This window comes from Pristiophorus japonicus, chromosome 2, assembly GCF_044704955.1.
Source record: "Pristiophorus japonicus isolate sPriJap1 chromosome 2, sPriJap1.hap1, whole genome shotgun sequence".
In the NCBI taxonomy this organism is placed as follows: domain Eukaryota; kingdom Metazoa; phylum Chordata; class Chondrichthyes; family Pristiophoridae; genus Pristiophorus; species Pristiophorus japonicus.
This window is the reverse complement of record NC_091978.1, coordinates 307,280,749-307,299,794: the sequence shown is the minus strand read 5'-3', so window position 1 is coordinate 307,299,794 and position 19,046 is coordinate 307,280,749. Positions and strand designations below refer to the sequence as shown.

Below are 19,046 nucleotides of genomic sequence, written 5' to 3'. Positions count from 1 at the left end.
TCCGGGACGCCATTTTATTTTAGCGACTGACTCTTCGGTCGGCCTGACAATAGTGGTCTTCGCTTCGACTGGGCTGTCATCATGCAGCCCGGCACTCCCTTTTGTATGCAGGGCTGCTGACCTGGTTGAGCGTGTCCCTGGTGGCCCAGTGGTGGCCACCAAAGGGCCTGCAGGGTGCGCAGCGGCCCCCCCCCACCCTTTAACTAAAGGGGAGGGATGTTGTAGCATGTCAGTGATACGTGGCTGGCTCCTTCAGTGTGCGCTGGGTTCACTGCCTGCTGCCGTCCCGGGAGCGCCTCTCCAACGAAGTGCAACGGCTGAGACGGCGCTCTGCCTCACTTCAGGGGCGCAAAGCCCAAATCCACGTGGGTGGGACTTCCGGGCCGGGCGATAAAAGTCCCGGCCCCCGAAGGTTACCGCCTCCAATGGGACAATTTCGGCTGTTCTGTGTTTATAGATTGTGTTCAAACTTGTAAAAATGTTGTACTTATGGAAGTAATGATCACTGTAAATATAACATTGACAGTTAGTAAACACAGTAGGATGCTTCAATTCATTTAAAATGACTTATTTATATGACTTGATTGGCAATACTAAATTAAACATTGTAATCTACTTCAGATTTTAAGTTGGTTCCAACAATTTTCAATACTGCAGTCCTCCTCACTTACAGAGATGTTTGAGCTTCGTTATTTGGTGTTGGACAAAAGGGGACACTGAGAAGCAAGGAGAATTAGAAAAGAGAGTTGCAAGCACAATCAAAGCTAATGGTCTTTCAGGAGATTTTGGAAAGCAGGCAGAGCTGGCATTTTAGTTTTAGTTATTTCCCTTTTGGGGAGGGGGAGAATGAATGGAACAATACTAAATTATGATGGCATTTTGCAAAAGCAACACCTTCTGATGCGAATCACATTATTGTATATATTTACAACACATTATCACTAAAAGGCTAGTCCATTACTTTTCAGAAGCAATGTTGCCCTTTCAAATCAATTAACAGTATACATCAATTAAAGAATGAAGATAGTTTTACATATTTTTTTACAATATTTTACATAAATAGGTTTATATGTACATAACCCCACACACACATTGGCAAAACTTACTACAGGAAACCAGTTGCGACTACTGGCACTGATCTGGGTGTTAAACTAATAGATTGTAACATGGAAAGGGTAGATATTGATTTTGTGCGATAGTCAATAGAAATAAAAATTGGGAGAAATGTAAAACAGGTTGCCGACTCGGTATCACCCGTTTTGCACAAGTCAAGATCTACCCCGGAATTTTTCACTGAAAATGTTTTAGTGGATAAAGTACAAATAAAAGTTTAAAAAGAAATAAATGGAATATTAAACACTTAAAAACATTTTGAACCTTTGAGTGCTTTCCTTTCAAAAATATATTTAGTGTAAAACATTGAGTTGATCTCGACTTTAATCAGATTCCTCACTGCTGAAGTATGAGCTATCACAACACTCTGCGGTATATAGGAATTTGTGTATTGATGATGTCAGCTTTGGAATCCAATGTCTTGGGACCAAGAAGGTTGCGAGGTTGAACAGGTCAACAAACACTTTGTATCGGTCACTAAAATGGAGAATTTAAAAAATGAATAGTGAAGTTTTATTCATTGGCTAAAACCAGTGTATTAAAACCACAGCAGATTACTGTAATAAATTGCTTCTTAACAGTCGTTAAACAATTACCCTTAAGTCTTCAAGAATGTTCCTATGTATTCCAGCCAGTTTTCTGTTGCTGTGGTTGGTTGGCTGATGTTGAGTGAGGATCCAATAGGTCCCCTATAATTTCTGTCCCAGAGTGACCTAACTTAATTTCCACCACTGACTGGAAAAAGTGGCAGGAGCGGGAGGGTGGTTATTTTTTGCAAAGCCACAACAGACAAGCAGGAGAAACTCTACTGAAAAGTATTCCCAGTGACATTTTGCAGTTAGTAATGTCCTATGTGCATACTGTCACACATTCTGTCATTACTGCCTTAACAGCACTCGATTGGCATTGCAAAGGATGTTTGCAGTAGAGTGGACAAGGGAGAACCAGTTGATGTGGTGTATTTGGACTTTCAGAAGGCTTTCGACAAGGTCCCACACAAGAGATAATTGTGCAAAGTTAAAGCACATGGGATTGGGGGTAGTGTGCTGATGTGGATTGAGAACTGGTTGGCAGACAGGAAGCAAAGAGTAGGAGTAAATGGGGACTTTTCAGAATGGCAGGCAGTGACTAGTGGGGTACCGCAAGGTTCTGTGCTGGGGCCCCAGCTGTTTACATTGTACATTAGTGGTTTAGACGAGGGGATTAAATGTAGTATCTCCAAATTTGCGGATGACGCTAAGTTGGGTGGCAGTGTGAGCTGCGAGGAGGATGCTATGAGGCTGCAGAGTGACTTGGATAGGTTAGGTGAGTAGGAAAATGCATGGCAGATGAAGTATAATGTGGATAAATGTGAGGTTATCCACTTTGGTGGTAAAAACAGAGAGACAGACTATTATCTGAATGGTGACAGATTAGGAAAAGGGGAGGTGCAAAGAGACCTGGGTGTCATGGTACATCAGTCATTGAAGGTTGGCATGCAGGTACAGCAGGCGGTTAAGAAAGCAAATGTCATGTTGGCCTTCATAGCGAGGGGATTTGAGTACAGGGGCAAGGAGGTGTTACTACAGTTGTACAGAGCCTTGGTGAGGCCACACCTGGAGTATTGTGTACAGTTTTGGTCTCCTAACTTGAGGAAGGACATTCTTGCTATTGAGGGAGTGCAGCGAAGGTTCACCAGACTGATTCCCGGGATGGCGGGACTGACATATCAAGAAAGACTGGATCAACTGGGCTTGTATTCACTGGAATTCAGAAGAATGAGAGGGTATCTCATAGAAATGTTTAAAATTCTGACGGGTTTAGACAGGTTAGATGTAGGAAGAATGTTCCCAATGTTGGGGAAGTCCAGAACCGGGGGTCACAGTCGAAGGATAAGGGATAAGCCATTTAGGACCGAGATGAGGAGAAACTTCCTTCAGCCAGAGAGTGGTGAACCTGTGGAATTCTCTACCACAGAAAGTTATTGAGGCCAATTCACTAAATATATTCAAAAAGGAGTTCGATGAAGTCCTTACTACTAGGGGCATCAAGGGGTAGGGCGAGAAAGCAGGAATGGGGTACTGAAGTTGCATGTTCAGCCATGAATTCATTGAATGGCGGTGCAGGCTCGAAGGGCCAAATGGCCTACTCCTGCACCTATTTTCTATGTTTCAAAGGCCTGCAGAGGGAGTTTACAGTTTAAAAGCACTCTTTTGGCACTGGCACATTTGGCCAGCAGGCTCAGCAGTGGCGGCAGTGATTTTCCATTTCATCCAAGGCGAGCTCCCCAGCACAGGCAGAAACATAGTGGCAAGCTCAAAAAATCCTCATCCGCCAAGGTAATGCTAGCAACACCCACAAGAGGAATATCTGCCCTATGGGGTTTGGTTGGCTGAAAAAAATGCCTTCAGTGCCATTTTTTTAACTAATCAAAGGCCAATGTGTCTTTTCAAAGTTGTCCTACTTCCAAATGGATAGTGGGAGCTGGCAGAGAGGGAAAAATAGCCAGTACCAACAATCTAAACTTTGAAACATTTGAAAAGTATTAGAATGGACAGGTAAAAAGTTTTTTGTTTTTTTAAAGGATGAGTTTCGAGGGGAAGAGGGATAGTAATGCACACACAGCAGTTATGTGTTTAAGATTTATTTTATATTGTCTTTAAGTGTTTGATTTAGGTTAGTAAAGATTTTTTTGGGGTGGGGGGAGTCACCATTTTACTTTCACCCACTTCTGGTGCAGGCTTGTTTTGCTGAGCACTCTTCCACAAGTGCTGTCAGTCTCTGTTACCACTCTATTGTTAAACATTCATAAGTGAGAGCTTCAGGTGGCTATTTGACTCTGGAGGGCATCATATATGAGCCCATCCCATGTCCACATGCATGTGCTTTCCAGAAAGAGTCACTGGATAACAGTCAGCAGTGAACACCATGGTTAATTTGTTTCCTCCCTTAGCCAATGATAATTGTAGCATCTTAACTGATGAGAATAGCTAACTGCATAGTGCAGAGTTCAAAGTTTATATCATATCATGCTACATCAGTCAGTGCCTTCAGGTTGTGACACTGATTTAAAGCCACATACTTTACAAATGTAAATGTTAAGATTGTTTCCAGTCACTGAACTGGAAGTAACGCTTAAACAAAATAGAGTTAAAAGATAAAGTCTGTGCATAGATGAAGATTAGATGATACTGAAATTCTGAGTCCCATAATCCGTTGCTGGAAGTGCAGTGGAGCCGGGCTTCTGCACTATGGCCCTGACTGATCCCATTGGAAAACTCAGCATCAGCTCATTCCAAATTTGCTGGATGGGATAAAGATGAAAGTCCTGCCAGAAAATATTTAGTTGCACCATGGAGTCTCAAAAACCTCAAGGGGGTGACACAGGAAGTCGCCAGTAGCAGGCAACTTCACCATGTAAAGCTGGACTGTCCTTAAATTTGATTCTGCAAGGAATAGAAGGAGAAAATGATGCAAGACAATGGAGCCAAAAAAAGCTGCAAACTTTACCAAGAGTGATGTTCAACATCTCTTAACTGAAATTAGGCAGAGGAATGGTGGCATTGCGACAGCTGAAAACCAGCAAATACAGCAGCTAGAATCATGTGGAAGTGATACAGACACTGAGTGACAACTCCCTAACTCCAATAACCCAATTCCAACGTATGAAGATGTTTAATGCCCTCACAAAGCCAGTAAAGATAGGCTTGATAGCTGAAAGCTGTCATTAATGCATATTTGGAACATTTCAGATAATGGACATATTTACCCTGAAGATCCAGTTACAAACATAAAAGTGTTCAAGATGAGTACTAAATGAACTCTACTAACACCTGCTCATGGAAGACCTAAATTAAATCAATGTAGCACTCTGTACATGGTTTTGAAGCCTCACTATCTCTGTGGGAATTCCATAAGACAAGTGAGGAGAATTCTCCCAGTTGTCAAATTCAGCAAACTGTCGTCTGTCTGACAAGTATTCTTTTCTCCTGCAGGAAAGATTGTACACAATTCCCAACAAAACAGGCTATAGGAAGAGGGACAGAAAACATCCGCGACTTGAAATTACAGGAAGCAATGGAAATCCTGGGAACGGACTCAGCTAAAACAAGGATGGGATAGAGATGTGGGAGAGTTTGCACTCAGATGGTTTGTGCTAAGGGCAAATAGTCAAAGATTTGGTTTTTTGAAGCTCATACTCTGAGGAAACCCTTAAATGAGCCTAGCAGGAAGGAAAAAGTAGACAGTACGAAACTCATTACAATTCTTATTCTTTTCTCCACCGAGGCATAAAAGGTGCTTCTGACTCTCCAAGACAGAGGAACTTGGAAATGAAGAGGATTCTGTGAGAGAATCGTGATACAGAGCAGAGAGACTCTCATTAATGATATTATTGCAATATAACATTCAGAATAACCAGAATGCTCCACTTAGTTTAAGTCTACAATCCTTCAGAACATTTCATTCATCATTAAAAGCAAAAGTTCCATGAGGATTCCAAGTACAGGAACACCTTTTTCAGTTCCAGTGCAACTTTATGTTTTCAAGAAAAAATAATGAATGTCATAACTATTCTAACACCAAAAATCATTTAAGGTTTCTGGAACTTTACAACTGAGAAGTCAAGTAGACACATCGTTGTGCACACTTTATTTGAGTTTTCAATTTTTTCCCTCAGTCCTATTGTAACATTTCTCCTCAGTGCCAGCTGGGAGTCTGGGATCTGATCCTCCTCAGGAATCTAAATTTCCAGACTATTCTGAAGAGTGATTGCCCATTGGGAAATCCATATTGTGTATAATCATGTTTAAGGATTCCTTGGCCACTTGCTCCCGGAACAGATTAGGGGGCTGAAATTGCCCTGTTCTGCACCAGCCTCACGAGTCGCAAACTGGGCCGACCTCTGCTCCCGGGGCGGAAGTTAAAGGGTAGGAGTGCTGCGCTTTGCCATTTTTTTTCCGAGCTGACTCACCCGTCAGCCCATCTTGAGTCTCCATGGCATGGTTTGGGCCACCATCATGCAGCTAGGTACTCTGTTTGGGTGCTGGGCTGCGGCCTTGGCAACACGCTGCCCTAGTGGCCCAGTGGAGGCCATCAGAGGCCCTGCAGTGTACGCAGTGGCCCTCCCCTTCAATGGAAGGAGAGGGGCATTGAAACCCGTCGGCACTGCCAATCAAGCCCGAGTAGCACCCCAAAGACTGTCCCAACAGGAAGTGGAGCGCATGACATTGCGCTCCACTTCCTGTGAAGGGCAGTAACCCCAATGTTGGGGCTGGGTGGGGACTTCCATGCCGGGCGCAGGAAGTCCCTCCCCAACTGGGTTACCGCCCCAAAATGGGGCGCTGGGTAATTTTGCCGCCTGACTTAACCCAGTATAAAAATGTGTTCTGAAAGGTGTTAGCTTTTCAGGACAGCACCATGCTGAGTTGTGCTTCTGTAAGCAAATGAGTAGTAATTATTATGCAAGATGGGAAGTTTTCTTAAGGAAACTGATTTGCAAGTGATTTGTTAGCAATGTATGTGCATTCATAAAGGTCTACCACCTTGGTGCTTGCAAACCCTTTTGATCTCATTGGTCAGGGAAAAACGCTTTTGAAAATCAGAACAGAAACCAGAAAGGCAGGTAGCAGCATTAGGCTGCAAGGAGAGAACACTGTTCTGGTCAGAGATTTTGCTTTACATTAAGAAGAGGCCTCTCCAAAGTGAGATAGCATGCGTGTGTTCCTTATTTTTTTAGTATGCAAATAACAGTTAGACCAATTGTACCAATGGTTGCTTAGCAGGCTCAGTGTACTACCCTGTATATGTTTTGCTACAGATTACAAATCAAACTGAACATAGAATTATATAACCTTACATCACAGAAGGAGGCCATTCAGCCCATCATATCTGTGCCAACCAAAAATGAGCTATTAAGCCTAATCCCACTTTCCAGCTCTTGGTTCATTGCAGCACTTCAAGTGCATAGCCAAGTACTTTTTAAATGAGAAGAGGGTTTCTGCCTCTACCACCCTTTTTGGCAGTGCATTCCATACCCTCCACCACCCTCTGGGTAAAAAAGGTTCTATTCAATTTGCCTCTAACCCTTCTACCAATTATTTTAAATCTATGCCCCCTGGTTATTGTCCTCTCTGCCAAGGAAAATAGGTCCTTCCTATCCCCATATCTAGGCCCCTTATAATGTTATACACCTCAATCAAGTCTCCCTTCAGCCTTCTCTTTTCCAAAGGAAACAGCCCCAGCGTATCCAATCTTTCCTCATAACTAAAATTCTCCAGTCCAGGCAACATCCTCGGAAATCTCCTCTGTACACTCTCTAGTGCAATCACATCTTTCTTGTAATGTGTGGGCCGGTACTTAGGGTACTCTAGCTATGGCCTAACTATGGTTTTATACAATTCAAGCATAACTTCCCTGCTCATACTGGGCAGAATCGGAACCAATGTCCTCGGGGGAGTGTTTGCTAGTGCTGTTGGGGAGGAGTTAAACTAATATAGCAGGGGGATGGGAACCAATGCAGGGAGATAGAGGGAAACAAAAAGGAGGAAAAAACAAAAGACAGAAAGGAGATGAGGAAAAATGGAGGGCAGAGAAACCCAAGGCAAAGAACAAAAAGGGCCATTGTACAGCAAAATTCTAAAAGGACAGAGGGTGTTAAAAAAACAAGCCTAAAGGCTTTGTGTCTTAATGCAAGGAGTATCCGCAATAAGGTGGATGAATTAACTGTGCAAATAGATGTTAACAAATATGATGTGATTGGGATTACGGAGACGTGGCTCCAGGATGATCAGGGCTGGGAACTCAACATCCAGGGGTATTCAACATTCAGGAAGGATAGAATAAAAGGAAAAGGAGGTGGGGTAGCATTGCTGGTTAAGGAGGAGATTAAGGCAATAGTTAGGAAGAACATTAGCTTGGATGATGTGGAATCTATATGGGTAGAGCTGCAGAACACCAAAGGGCAAAAAACGTTAGTGGGAGTTGTGTACAGACCTCCAAACAGTAGTAGTGATGTTGGGGAGGGCATCAAACATGAAATTAGGGGTGCGTGCAATAAAGGTGCAGCAGTTATAATGGGTGACTTTAATATGCACATAGATTGGGCTAACCAAACTGGAAGCAATACGGTGGAGGAGGATTTTCAGGAGTGCATAAGGGATGGTTTTTTTAGACCAATATGTCGAGGAACCAACTAGGGGGGAGGCCATCTTAGACTGGGTGTTATGTAATGAGAGAGGATTAATTAGCAATCTCGTTGTGCGAGGCCCCTTGGGGAAGAGTGACCATAATATGGTGGAATTCTGCATTGGGATGGAGAATGAAACAGTTAATTCAGAGACCATGGTCCAGAACTTAAAGAAGGCTAACTTTGAAGATATGAGGCGTGAATTGGCTGGGATGGATTGGCGAATGATACTTAAGGGGTTGACTGTGGATGGGCAATGGCAGACATTTAGAGACCGCATGGATTAACTACAACAATTGTACATTCCTGTCTGGCATAAAAATAAAAAAGGGAAGTTGGCTCAACCGTGGCTATCAAGGGAAATCAGGGATAGTATTAAAGCCAAGGAAGTGGCATACAAATTGGCCAGAAATAGCAGCGAACCTGGGGACTGGGAGAAATTTAGAACTCAGCAGAGGAGGACAAAGGGTTTGATTAGGGCAGGGAAAATGGAGTATGAGAAGAAGCTTGCAGGGAACATTAAGACGGATTGCAAAAGTTTCTATAGATATGTAAAGAGAAAAAGGTTAGTAAAGACAAACGTAGGTCCCCTGCAGTCAGAATCAGGGGAAGTCATAACGGGGAACAAAGAAATGGCGGACCAATTGAACAAGTACTTTGGTTCGGTATTCACGAAGGAGGACATGAACAACCTTCCGGTTATAAAAGGGGTCGGGTGGTCTAGTAAGGAGGAGGAACTGAGGGAAATCCTTATTAGCCGGGAAATTGTGTTGGGGAAATTGATGGGATTGAAGGCTGATAAATCCCCAGGGCCTGATGGACTGCATCCCAGAGTACTTAAGGAGGTGGCCTTGGAAATAGTGGATGCGTTGACAGTCATTTTCCAACATTCCATTGACTCTGGATCAGTTCCTATGGAGTGGAGGGTAGCCAATGTAACCCCACTTTTTAAAAAAGGAGGGAGAGAGAAAACAGGGAATTATAGACCGGTCAGCCTGACATCGGTAGTGGGTAAAATGATGGAATCAATTATTAAGGATGTCATAGCAGTGCATTTGGAAAGAGGTGACATGATGGGTCCAAGTCAGCATGGATTTGTGAAAGGGAAATCATGCTTGACAAATCTTCTGGAATTTTTTGAGGATGTTTCCAGTAGAGTGGATAAGGGAGAACCAGTTGATGTGGTATATTTGGACTTTCAGAAGGCGTTCAACAAGGTCCCACACAAGAGATTGATGTGCAAAGTTAGAGCACATGGGATTGGGGGTAGTGTACTGACATGGATTGAGAACTGGTTGTCAGACAGGAAGCAAAGAGTAGGAGTAAATGGGTACTTTTCAGAATGGCAGGCAGTGACTAGTGGGGTACCGCAAGGTTCTGTGCTGGGGCCCCAGCTGTTTACACTGTACATTAATGATTTAGATGAGGGGATTAAATGTAGTATCTCCAAATTTGCGGATGACACTAAGTTGGGTGGCAGTGTGAGCTGCGAGGAGGATGCTGTGAGGCTGCAGAGCGACTTGGATAGGTTAGGTGAGTGGGCAAATGCATGGCAGATGAAGTATAATGTGGATAAATGTGAGGTTATCCACTTTGGTGGTAAAAACAGAGAGACAGACTATTATCTGAATGGTGACAGATTAGGAAAAGGGGAGGTGCAAAGAGACCTGGGTGTCATGGTACATCAGTCATTGAAGGTTGGCATGCAGGTGCAGCAGGCGGTTAAGAAAGCAAATGGCATATTGGCCTTCATAGCAAGGGGATTTGAGTACAGGGGCAGGGAGGTGTTGCTACAGTTGTACAGGGCATTGGTGAGGCCACACCTGGAGTATTGTGTACAGTTTTGGTCTCCTAACCTGAGGAAGGACATTCTTGCTATTGAGGGAGTGCAGCGAAGGTTCACCAGACTGATTCCCGGGATGGCGGGACTGACCTATCAAGAAAGACTGGATCAACTGGGCTTGTATTCACTGGAGTTCAGAAGAATGAGAGGGGACCTCATAGAAACATTTAAAATTCTGACGGGGTTAGACAGGTTAGATGCAGGAAGAATGTTCCCAATGTTGAGGAAGTCCAGAACCAGAGGTCACAGTCTAAGGATAAGGGGTAAGCCATTTAGGACCGAGATGCGGAGGAACTTCTTCACCCAGAGAGTGGTGAACCTGTGGAATTCTCTACCACAGAAAGTTGTTGAGGCCAATTCACTAAATATATTCAAAAAGGAGTTAGATGAGGTCCTTACTACTAGGGGGATCAAGGGGTATGGCGAGAAAGCAGGAATGGGGTACTGAAGTTGAATGTTCAACCATGAACTCATTGAATGGCGGTGCAGGCTAGAAGGGCCGAATGGCCTACTCCTGCACCTATTTTCTATGTTTCTATGTTTCTATGTTTCTATATGCCTCAGCTAAAAAAGGAAAGTATCCAGAATGCATTCTTAACCATCTTATCTACCTGGCCTGCTATCTTCAGGGATCTGTGGATATGCACTCCAAGGTCCCTCTGTTCCTCTACACTTCTCAGTATCCAACCATTTATTGTGTATTCCCTTGCCTTCTTAACCCTCCCCATTACCTCATACTTCTCCAAATTGAATTCCATTTGCCACTTTTCTGCCCAACTGATCAGTCCATTCCTGCAGTCTACAGCTTTCTTCCTCACAAATAATCACATGGTAAATTTTTGTATCATCTGCAAACTTCTTAATTATGCCCCCTACATTGAAGTCTAATTCATTGATGTATATCACTAAAAGCAAGGCACCGAGTACTGAGCCCTGTGGAACCCCACTGGAGCCTTCCAGTCACAAAAACATCCATCAACCATTACCCTTTGCTTCCTGCCACAAGCCAATTTTGAATTGAAATTGCCACTTTCCCTTGGATTCCATGAACTTTTACTTTTCTGATCAGTCTGGGAACTTGTCAAAGCCTTGCTAAAAATCCATGTGGTATAAATTAAACGTGCTACCCTCATTGACCTTCCTTGTCCTAAAAATGTTTTTTTAACAAGTTAGTCAGACACGACCTTTCCTTAAAAAATCTATGTTTGATTAATCCGTGCCTTTCCAAATGATGATTAATCCTCTGCCACAGAACTTTTTCAATAATTTTTCCACCAACGAGGTGGGAAAATTATCGGGCAATATCACCTCATGTAGTCTTAACTTTGAAGGACTACTCGTGCATGAAACACGGAAATCCAGTCCAGAACAAAAGGAAATGTCAGTGTTACACTCCTGCCTCTGCTACCATGAGTGTAACACTGAAATTTCCTTGAGAAGCAGGTGAGCAGACCACTTCAGTGAATGGCTGACACCACTGAACCTGAATTGATATCTGTGGCGGTCCTAAAATCATAACAGCATGATTACAGTGTATTCTAGGGAAATCCTCCTAAACAAAAAACAGTCTTGAAGGAGACTTCCAACTGCATGTATTTCCAAAAAAATATCTGTCCAAAGTAATCACTCTCTACATATCCCCCACAATGAATCATTGCAATTCAATTTTAATAAATCAGCAATAGCCTTCCTTAGTTCATCGAAGTTATCTCAGTTTTAAAGTGACATATTTAGATGGGCAGTTCCACAAGTGGAAATGGTAGAATTTAGGATGGATAATGTCATTGCCATGGCTGCACTCTTGCTTGGGCATCTTCTTCCAGCCAATACTTCTGGTGGAATTTATGGCAGAATATAAATAGGGCATAATGGTCAATGCAAGCTATATGATCTCTACGGACAGGTTAATAATGTCCTATGTGCATATTGCTCGTATCAATAAAATTTAAAAGACATGTTTGCATTCACCTTCTGTCTATGAAAGCTTTTTTCCTGTTGTTTTGTTTTTGTGACACTTGTAATTTTAACCCCCCAAAACAGATGGGTTTAAGATGGGTGTGACGTTAAAATGTAAAAAATGTCAAATGCAAACCAAACCCGCCTCGAACGGGTAATGGAATGCTGGCCTTTATATATAGAGGACTAGAATACAAGTGGGTAGATGTTATGCTGCAGCTAGAATATTGTGAGCAGTTCTGGGCATCACACCTTAGGATGGATATATTGGCCTTGGAGGGATTGCAACGTATGTTATCAGAATGATACTCAGACTTCAAGGGTTAAGTTACAAGGAGAGATTACACAAATTAGGGTTGTATTCCTTTGAATTTAGACAGTCAAGGGGTGATTTGATTGAAGTTTTCAGGATATTAAGCGGAACAGGTAGGGCTGATAGAGAGAAATTATTTCCGCTGGTTGGGGATTCTAAGACTAGGGGGCATAGGCTACACTTCGACACACAAAGGGTGGTGTAATGTCTGTAAGCTTGTAATGTTGTAGCTCCACATTGTGGATGTGGACATATTGTGTTACTGCAACTAAAGGTGAATAAATGAGTCAGCTGACCAGAAGCTTCCAGAACTTCTGAGATGCTGTCTGCCATTATAGAAAGCTGTGCTCTGTGAATATATCACATTTGGCGACGAGATGGGATTTTGCGGATGATATAAAGCTGACATTTTGTTGGTGAAGGATTCCGCCAGCTGACAGAGAGACTTTGGAAGCTTCTTTGTCTTTGGAAAAAGCTACAAATCCAAGGAAAAAAAAACGAGCACACTAGTTTAAACTGCAAAGTCAAAATGGCAGCATCCGTAGGAGTAATGGGACACTTAGGTGAATACAAAAGTGACCAGGAAAGGTTTAAGGCATATGTGGACCAGTTAGAAATGAATTTCACTGCAAATAATATAATCGAAGCTCCAGAGAATGCTGACCAGAACTGGGCTGTGTTGGAATGTTAAGAGAGCGATTTTCTTATCTGAAGCGGGTCGAGAATTATATGAAACGCCAGTAAATCTGCTTGTGCCTGATGAGCCAAAGGACACAACGCTTAAAGAGATTTTAATGAAGCTGAAGCAGCACTACAACCCCAAACCATTAGAAATTGCTGAAAGCTATCGTTTCAGTTTACAAAATCAAAAGGCTGATGAAAATATCAGTGAGTACATTGTAGCATAAAAAAACGATCTATTCACTGTAATTTTGGAAACTTTCAAAACCGAGCATTGCGGGACTGTTTTGTTTGTGGGATGAAAAATTATGTGATCAGAAGAAAGTTATTGGTAACGCCTGTCTTGACTTTTGAGATTGCTTGTCAGGCAGCAAGGTCAAGGGGCATGGCCGACCAATATTCCCGAGAATTTCATAATAATTACAGTCATCAGTCAACCGAGGTGAATCACCTGCAGATTCAAATTAAAAGGCGGTGGGGGCCCAAAGTGTCAGAAACTGGAAATTCTAACAGAACACCAAAGTCGTGCTAGAGGTGCCTGGGACAACACATTGCCTTCACATATGGACAACTTTGAGCAGAGTGTTTCTTCTGCAGAAAGACTGGGCATCTTGCAAAGGCATGCCGACTGAAGGGTATGAGTAGAAATCCCCAGAGATTACATGGCATGGAAGAACAACAACAGGACGTGGAGATATTAGAGTTAAACATCATCAGGAGCACGAAGTTAATGGACAGCAATTCGAAAAATATCAAAATCCAAATAGAGGTTGCGGGATTCAAGATACCAATGGAATTCGACACTGGTGCATCTGTGAGTTTAGTACCGGAGTCAACAAATTGTGTGATTTCCCATTGGAGAAACCCAAGATGGAGCTGCGAGGCTACTCGGGAGAGAACATTCCTGTGATAGGTCGGATCACAGTACCAGTGAAATACAAGGATCAATTTCAGAACTTGCCTCTAACAATAGTGAAAGGAGACAAGCCTGCCTTACTAGGAAGAAATTGGTTGAGATCACTGAAGCTGGATTGGAGAATCTTTGGGTTGAAATGAGATTTGCATCAATCGATGTTATCAAGAGTTATCCGAAGGTGTTCTATGAAATGGGCAGTCCGATCTAAGGCTTCGAGGTGAGTATCAGGGCACAGAAGGATGCTAGATTGGTTTACTGCAAGCCACGTTCTGTACCATATGCACTCAAGGAGAAAGTTGAGCAAGAACTCAAAAGACTAAAGATTGTGAGAACATTATTTCTAAGATTGATCGATGTAATTGGGCTACACCCATTGTTGTTGTACCTAAGTGCAATGGTAATTTTAGATTGTGTGGTGATTATAAAGTAACCGGAAACCAGGTTCTAGAAGGTAATGTCCCCAATACATTGCCGAATATAGAAGATTTGTTCACAACACTGACAGGTGGTCAGATTTTCTCAAAACTGGATCTTACAAGTGCCTGCTTACAGCTTGAACTAGATGAGGAGTCCAAGTCATGTTTGACTATAAATACTCATCTAGGCCTATATCAATTTAATAGGCTACCGCTTGGAGTGTCTTCCGCCCCTGCCATATTCCAAAGGGTGATGAACCAGATTTTGCAAGGTATTGAAGGGGTAGTATATTATTTAGATAGCATACTAATTTCAGCACCAAATAGGCAAATTCATGATAACATATTGAATTAAGTCCTCAAACAGCTAGAGAAGCACAGAGTACGAGTGTCTGCTCGTAAGTGTGAGTTATTTAAAAACTCAGTGGAGTATTTAGAGTACAGCGTTGACAAAGATGGTTTACATCCAATCATGGGAAAGCTGGATGCAATCAGAAATGCACCCACTCCCAGGAATGTCACTGAACTTCGATCGTTTTTGGGTCTTTTGAACTATTATGGGAAGTTCCTACTAACTTTGGCTAAAGTACTACATCCACTGAATGAACTATTGAAAAAACAGGTCCATTGGAAGTGGTCAAAAGATTGCGATACAGCATTCAAAGAGTGTAAAAGAAAATTGGTAGAGAGCACCATGTTAGTTCACTATGACATATCTAAGGAGATTAAGCTAGCATGTGTTGCCTCTCCGTATAGAGTTGGGGCAGTAATCTCTCATGTATCAAGTAGTGGGGAGGAGAGACTAATTGCTTTTGCTTCACGCACTCTCAGTGACTGTGAGAGTAATTATTGCACAAATTGAAAGGGAAGCATTGGCATTAATTTTTGGGGTCAAGAAGTTCCACAAATACTTCTATGGTTGTAAGTTTACCATCATTATGGACCATAAGCCCCTGACAACAATCTTCCATCCAAAGTCCCCAGTTCCAACATTAGCTGCAGCCTGATTGCAGAGATGGGCTTTGATTTTGTCAGCATATACATATGATATTGAACACAGATGATCAGCTGATCACAGAAATGCTGATGCTATGTCTAGATTGCCTTCCCCATCACAGGTTACACCTGATAGGGAAGAAATGTTCTATTTTTCATACATTGATGAACTGCCAGTCACAGCTGAAGAGATTGGTAGAGCAACCAAACATGACCCAGTGATCTCAAAGGTGTATGATTATATTGCAAATGGATGGCCAAACCAGGTAACAGACAAAGACATTCATCCATTTATCATTCGTAGGAATGAATTATCAATCGATAAAGATTGTATCATGGGTGCAAGAGTGGTTATACCAAATAAATTCAGGTACAAATTATTAGCAGACCTCCATGACCAGCACCTGGGAAAGTTTTGCACATAATTATTTATGGTGGCCAGGTCTTGATAAAGACATAGAGTACATCGTGAATCAGTATACGACATGTCAATCGGTAAGGAAGCAACCACCATCAGTATCATTACAGCCATGGAAATGGCCTCACAGGGTGTGGCAAAGGTTACATATTGATTTTGCTGAGCTAGAAGGACAACACTTGTTCATTGTGATTGATAGCCATTCAAAGTGGGTAGAGGTGCTTCCAATGTGGAAAATAACAACAAGTAAAACATTAGACATTTTGTGAAGTTTATTTTCTTCATTTGGCCTCCCAGAAGAAAAAATAGTGTGAAACATACCAAGATTCCACCGTACCACCCTACTTCGAATGGTGCAGCAGAGCGCGCACTGTACAAATTGTAAAATGTGCTCTCATAAAATAAATGTTAGATCCAAATCCAAAGAAACGACAGTTGTCATTGGATCACAAATTGGCTAATTTTCTAATTACGTATCATAATACTCCTCACACAACTACTGGTAGAACATCAGCAGCATTGTTTTTCAAACGACAGCCACGAACCAGATTCTCGTTAAAAACAAATTTGGCGCAGTCCATAGAAGAGACACAATTAAGACAGAAAGGGAATCATGATAGAGATAGAGTAAAAGAGAGAAGTGTGACATTAAATCAGGAGGTGAAAGTGAAGAACCATCACCATAAATGGGTAAAGTGGTTACAAGGAAGAGTGGTGAAGATATGTGGTCCTCGCACATATTTGGTCAAGATGTTTGATAATGGACAGGTTAGGTTTGTTCACATTGATCATATTTTACCTGCAGACATGAAAGGAGTTGAAGGTGGGAATGATTCAATTATTTCTGACTCATCAGATAGTTTTGATACACCAGTAGCATATCCTACATCTAATATACTGGAAACAAATCCAAGAGAAAATCAGAATTTAAGTCTGAGTCTGAGTCAGGAAAACAAACAGTCTGAAGTTATAGTGAGTTCAAATGAAAATCAAGGAAATCCCTTGGAGGAAAACTGTCCTCAGGATCAGCCTCGAATGAGTTTAAATTCAACACCATGTCTGTTCGAGAGCAAAGATATCCTCTGTGAAACAGAAAACAAGTGGTTAAGTTTAATTTGTAAATATGGCAAAATAAGTCTATATCCTTTGTTATGTATAAATATGTAAGTTATGTATGATGGTTGTTACAATAACTTCTTCATTAAGGAGGGAGAAGTGTAATGTCTGTAAGCTTGTAATGTTGTATCTCCACACACTGGATGTGGACGTATTGTGTTACTGCAATTAAAGGTGAATAATTGAGTCAGCTGACCAGAAGCTTCCAGAACTTCTGAGATGCTGTCTGCCATTATAGACAGCTGCTTGTGCTGTGCTGTGTGAATATATCACAGGTGGTAAAAGTTTGTAACTCTCTTCCGCAGTCGGCAATTGATGCTATATAACTGTTAATTTTAAATCGGAGATTGATAGCTTTTTGTTAACCAAAGGTGTTAAGGGATATGGGCGAAAGGCGGGTATATGGAGTTAGATCGCAGATCAGCTATGATATCGTTGAGTGGCGGAACAGGATCGGGGGCCTTTTCCTGCTCCTATATTCCATCATAATGAGGCTGCGTGCTTAAGATTCCTTGGCTTCAGGAAACCCAGCAGCTGAAGAGAGGCGAGGACTGTTGGATGGAACAGGTAAGTGCCTTTCCATCATTAATTGTGGATCAGAAGGAGCAGGAGTGCTTCCCCCAGCCCACCAAGCTACCCCAGCGATTGGAGCCCCCTCACCAACCACCCCCCCCCCCCAGCTCCCTCCCTCCAATGTCCTCCACATCCTGCAATCGCCTCGCTGCAGCCCCGTCCTTGTCCTCTCTGGCCTGCCATTTTCTCTCGGCCTTCTTCCCTCAATCTCTCCGGGTCACCCCCATCGATGTGCCCCCCAACTCACGATCTCTCTCACCCTCCTCTCCATTCCCCAGCTGTGGCCTGGTGCTGCAGGCCTCCCCACCCCACAGCTAGCCTGCCTCTCAATCTGGCTGGCTGTGGCCAGGAAATGGATTCCAAAAATGGTAATCAGGTCCTGCTGTTAAACTCAGCAGGGCCTGAGGGACGAATGCTAAATTGCGTTCCCCCCCCCCCCCCCAACCACCCCCACCTCACTTCCTCCCTGCCTCTCCGTTTCCCCATAAATGTCGGGGCATTTGTAAATTCCTCTATCTACATAAATGATAGAATCTGTCTCTGTGAAGTTGTCAGGCTGTAATTACACTCTCTTGCCAGTGTTGGTGCTGTAGTGCCTCAGTTTTGCATCTCTCAGTGACTCTGCCTGTGCTGCCACTCCAACCAACTCTACTTCTCTGCTTCCCAAATTGCCATTAGTTTTTCTATTTAACTTTATATAAAACAATATAAAGTCAAAGTATTATATTTAAAAAGAACAGAATGTACGACTTTAATATTGGGAGTGGATTACATCTGCGTATTCTTGTTCAATTATCCTCCAACCTTTGACCCTACTTCACCTGAAGACCACACTTATTATCTCTACTGTCAGCCTTCCATCTTATTCCAGTTTATAATAGGTTTCCAGCTCTAGATTTTTTTGTTTTTGTTTTTGTATTCAAAAATTGAAGCTGTTCTTAAAATACATGGTCACAGAAAAAAGTTACTTTAAATGTTGTGTTTTAAAGCAAATTAAAAAGGGGTCTGAGACAAAGGGGACGAAATTGATAGTCCTATCACCAGAACTCGGCAGTTACCCCATTTTTTTGGCGCTTTCACCTCCGTGGGAGATTGGCAAGGCCCTCACGCCGGCAGTTTGGAAGGACCGCTGGGGAGCATCCACTGGTGTGTGCCGGCATGCAACGCCGAAAAAGGTCCTCCTGCCCATTCCCGCCCACTCCTGCTCCCGTCCGAGATTTATCCGAGCGGTGCTCCGCCCCTGCAGGAGAAAGGACCGCCGTGTGGAAGCAGGTCTTACCTGGACGGTAGGTATAAAGACCTACAAGAAAAGGTAATTGAGATTTTTGTCTTTACTTCTTTTGCAGCGATTTTGTGTTAAAGGGTCCTCTGAAGGTTTTGTGATTTTTTTGTCTTTTATTTTTTAACTTTTTTTTGAGTGTTCCCCCCTCCCTAGACCTGACTCCAGCCTTGGCGTAACTTTCTCCAGGATTTCATTTGCCACCCAGAATCCCACTTACCTACCTCTACCACCCAGAATCGGCGTGTAACGCTTTTTTCC

At 42.7% G+C, this 19,046-nt stretch overlaps 1 protein-coding gene across 1 annotated transcript in view; it reads right to left on the bottom strand.

Moving 5' to 3' along the window:
• Positions 1-1,436: 1,436 nt before the first annotated feature.
• Positions 1,437-19,046, bottom strand: part of LOC139234196 (tryptophan 2,3-dioxygenase-like) — a 90,945-nt gene continuing 73,335 nt past the window's right edge. The window contains exon 12 of the mRNA XM_070865242.1: positions 1,437-1,590. Within this exon, the coding sequence (XP_070721343.1) occupies positions 1,437-1,590 (154 nt within the window). The remainder of the gene's footprint in view (positions 1,591-19,046) is intronic.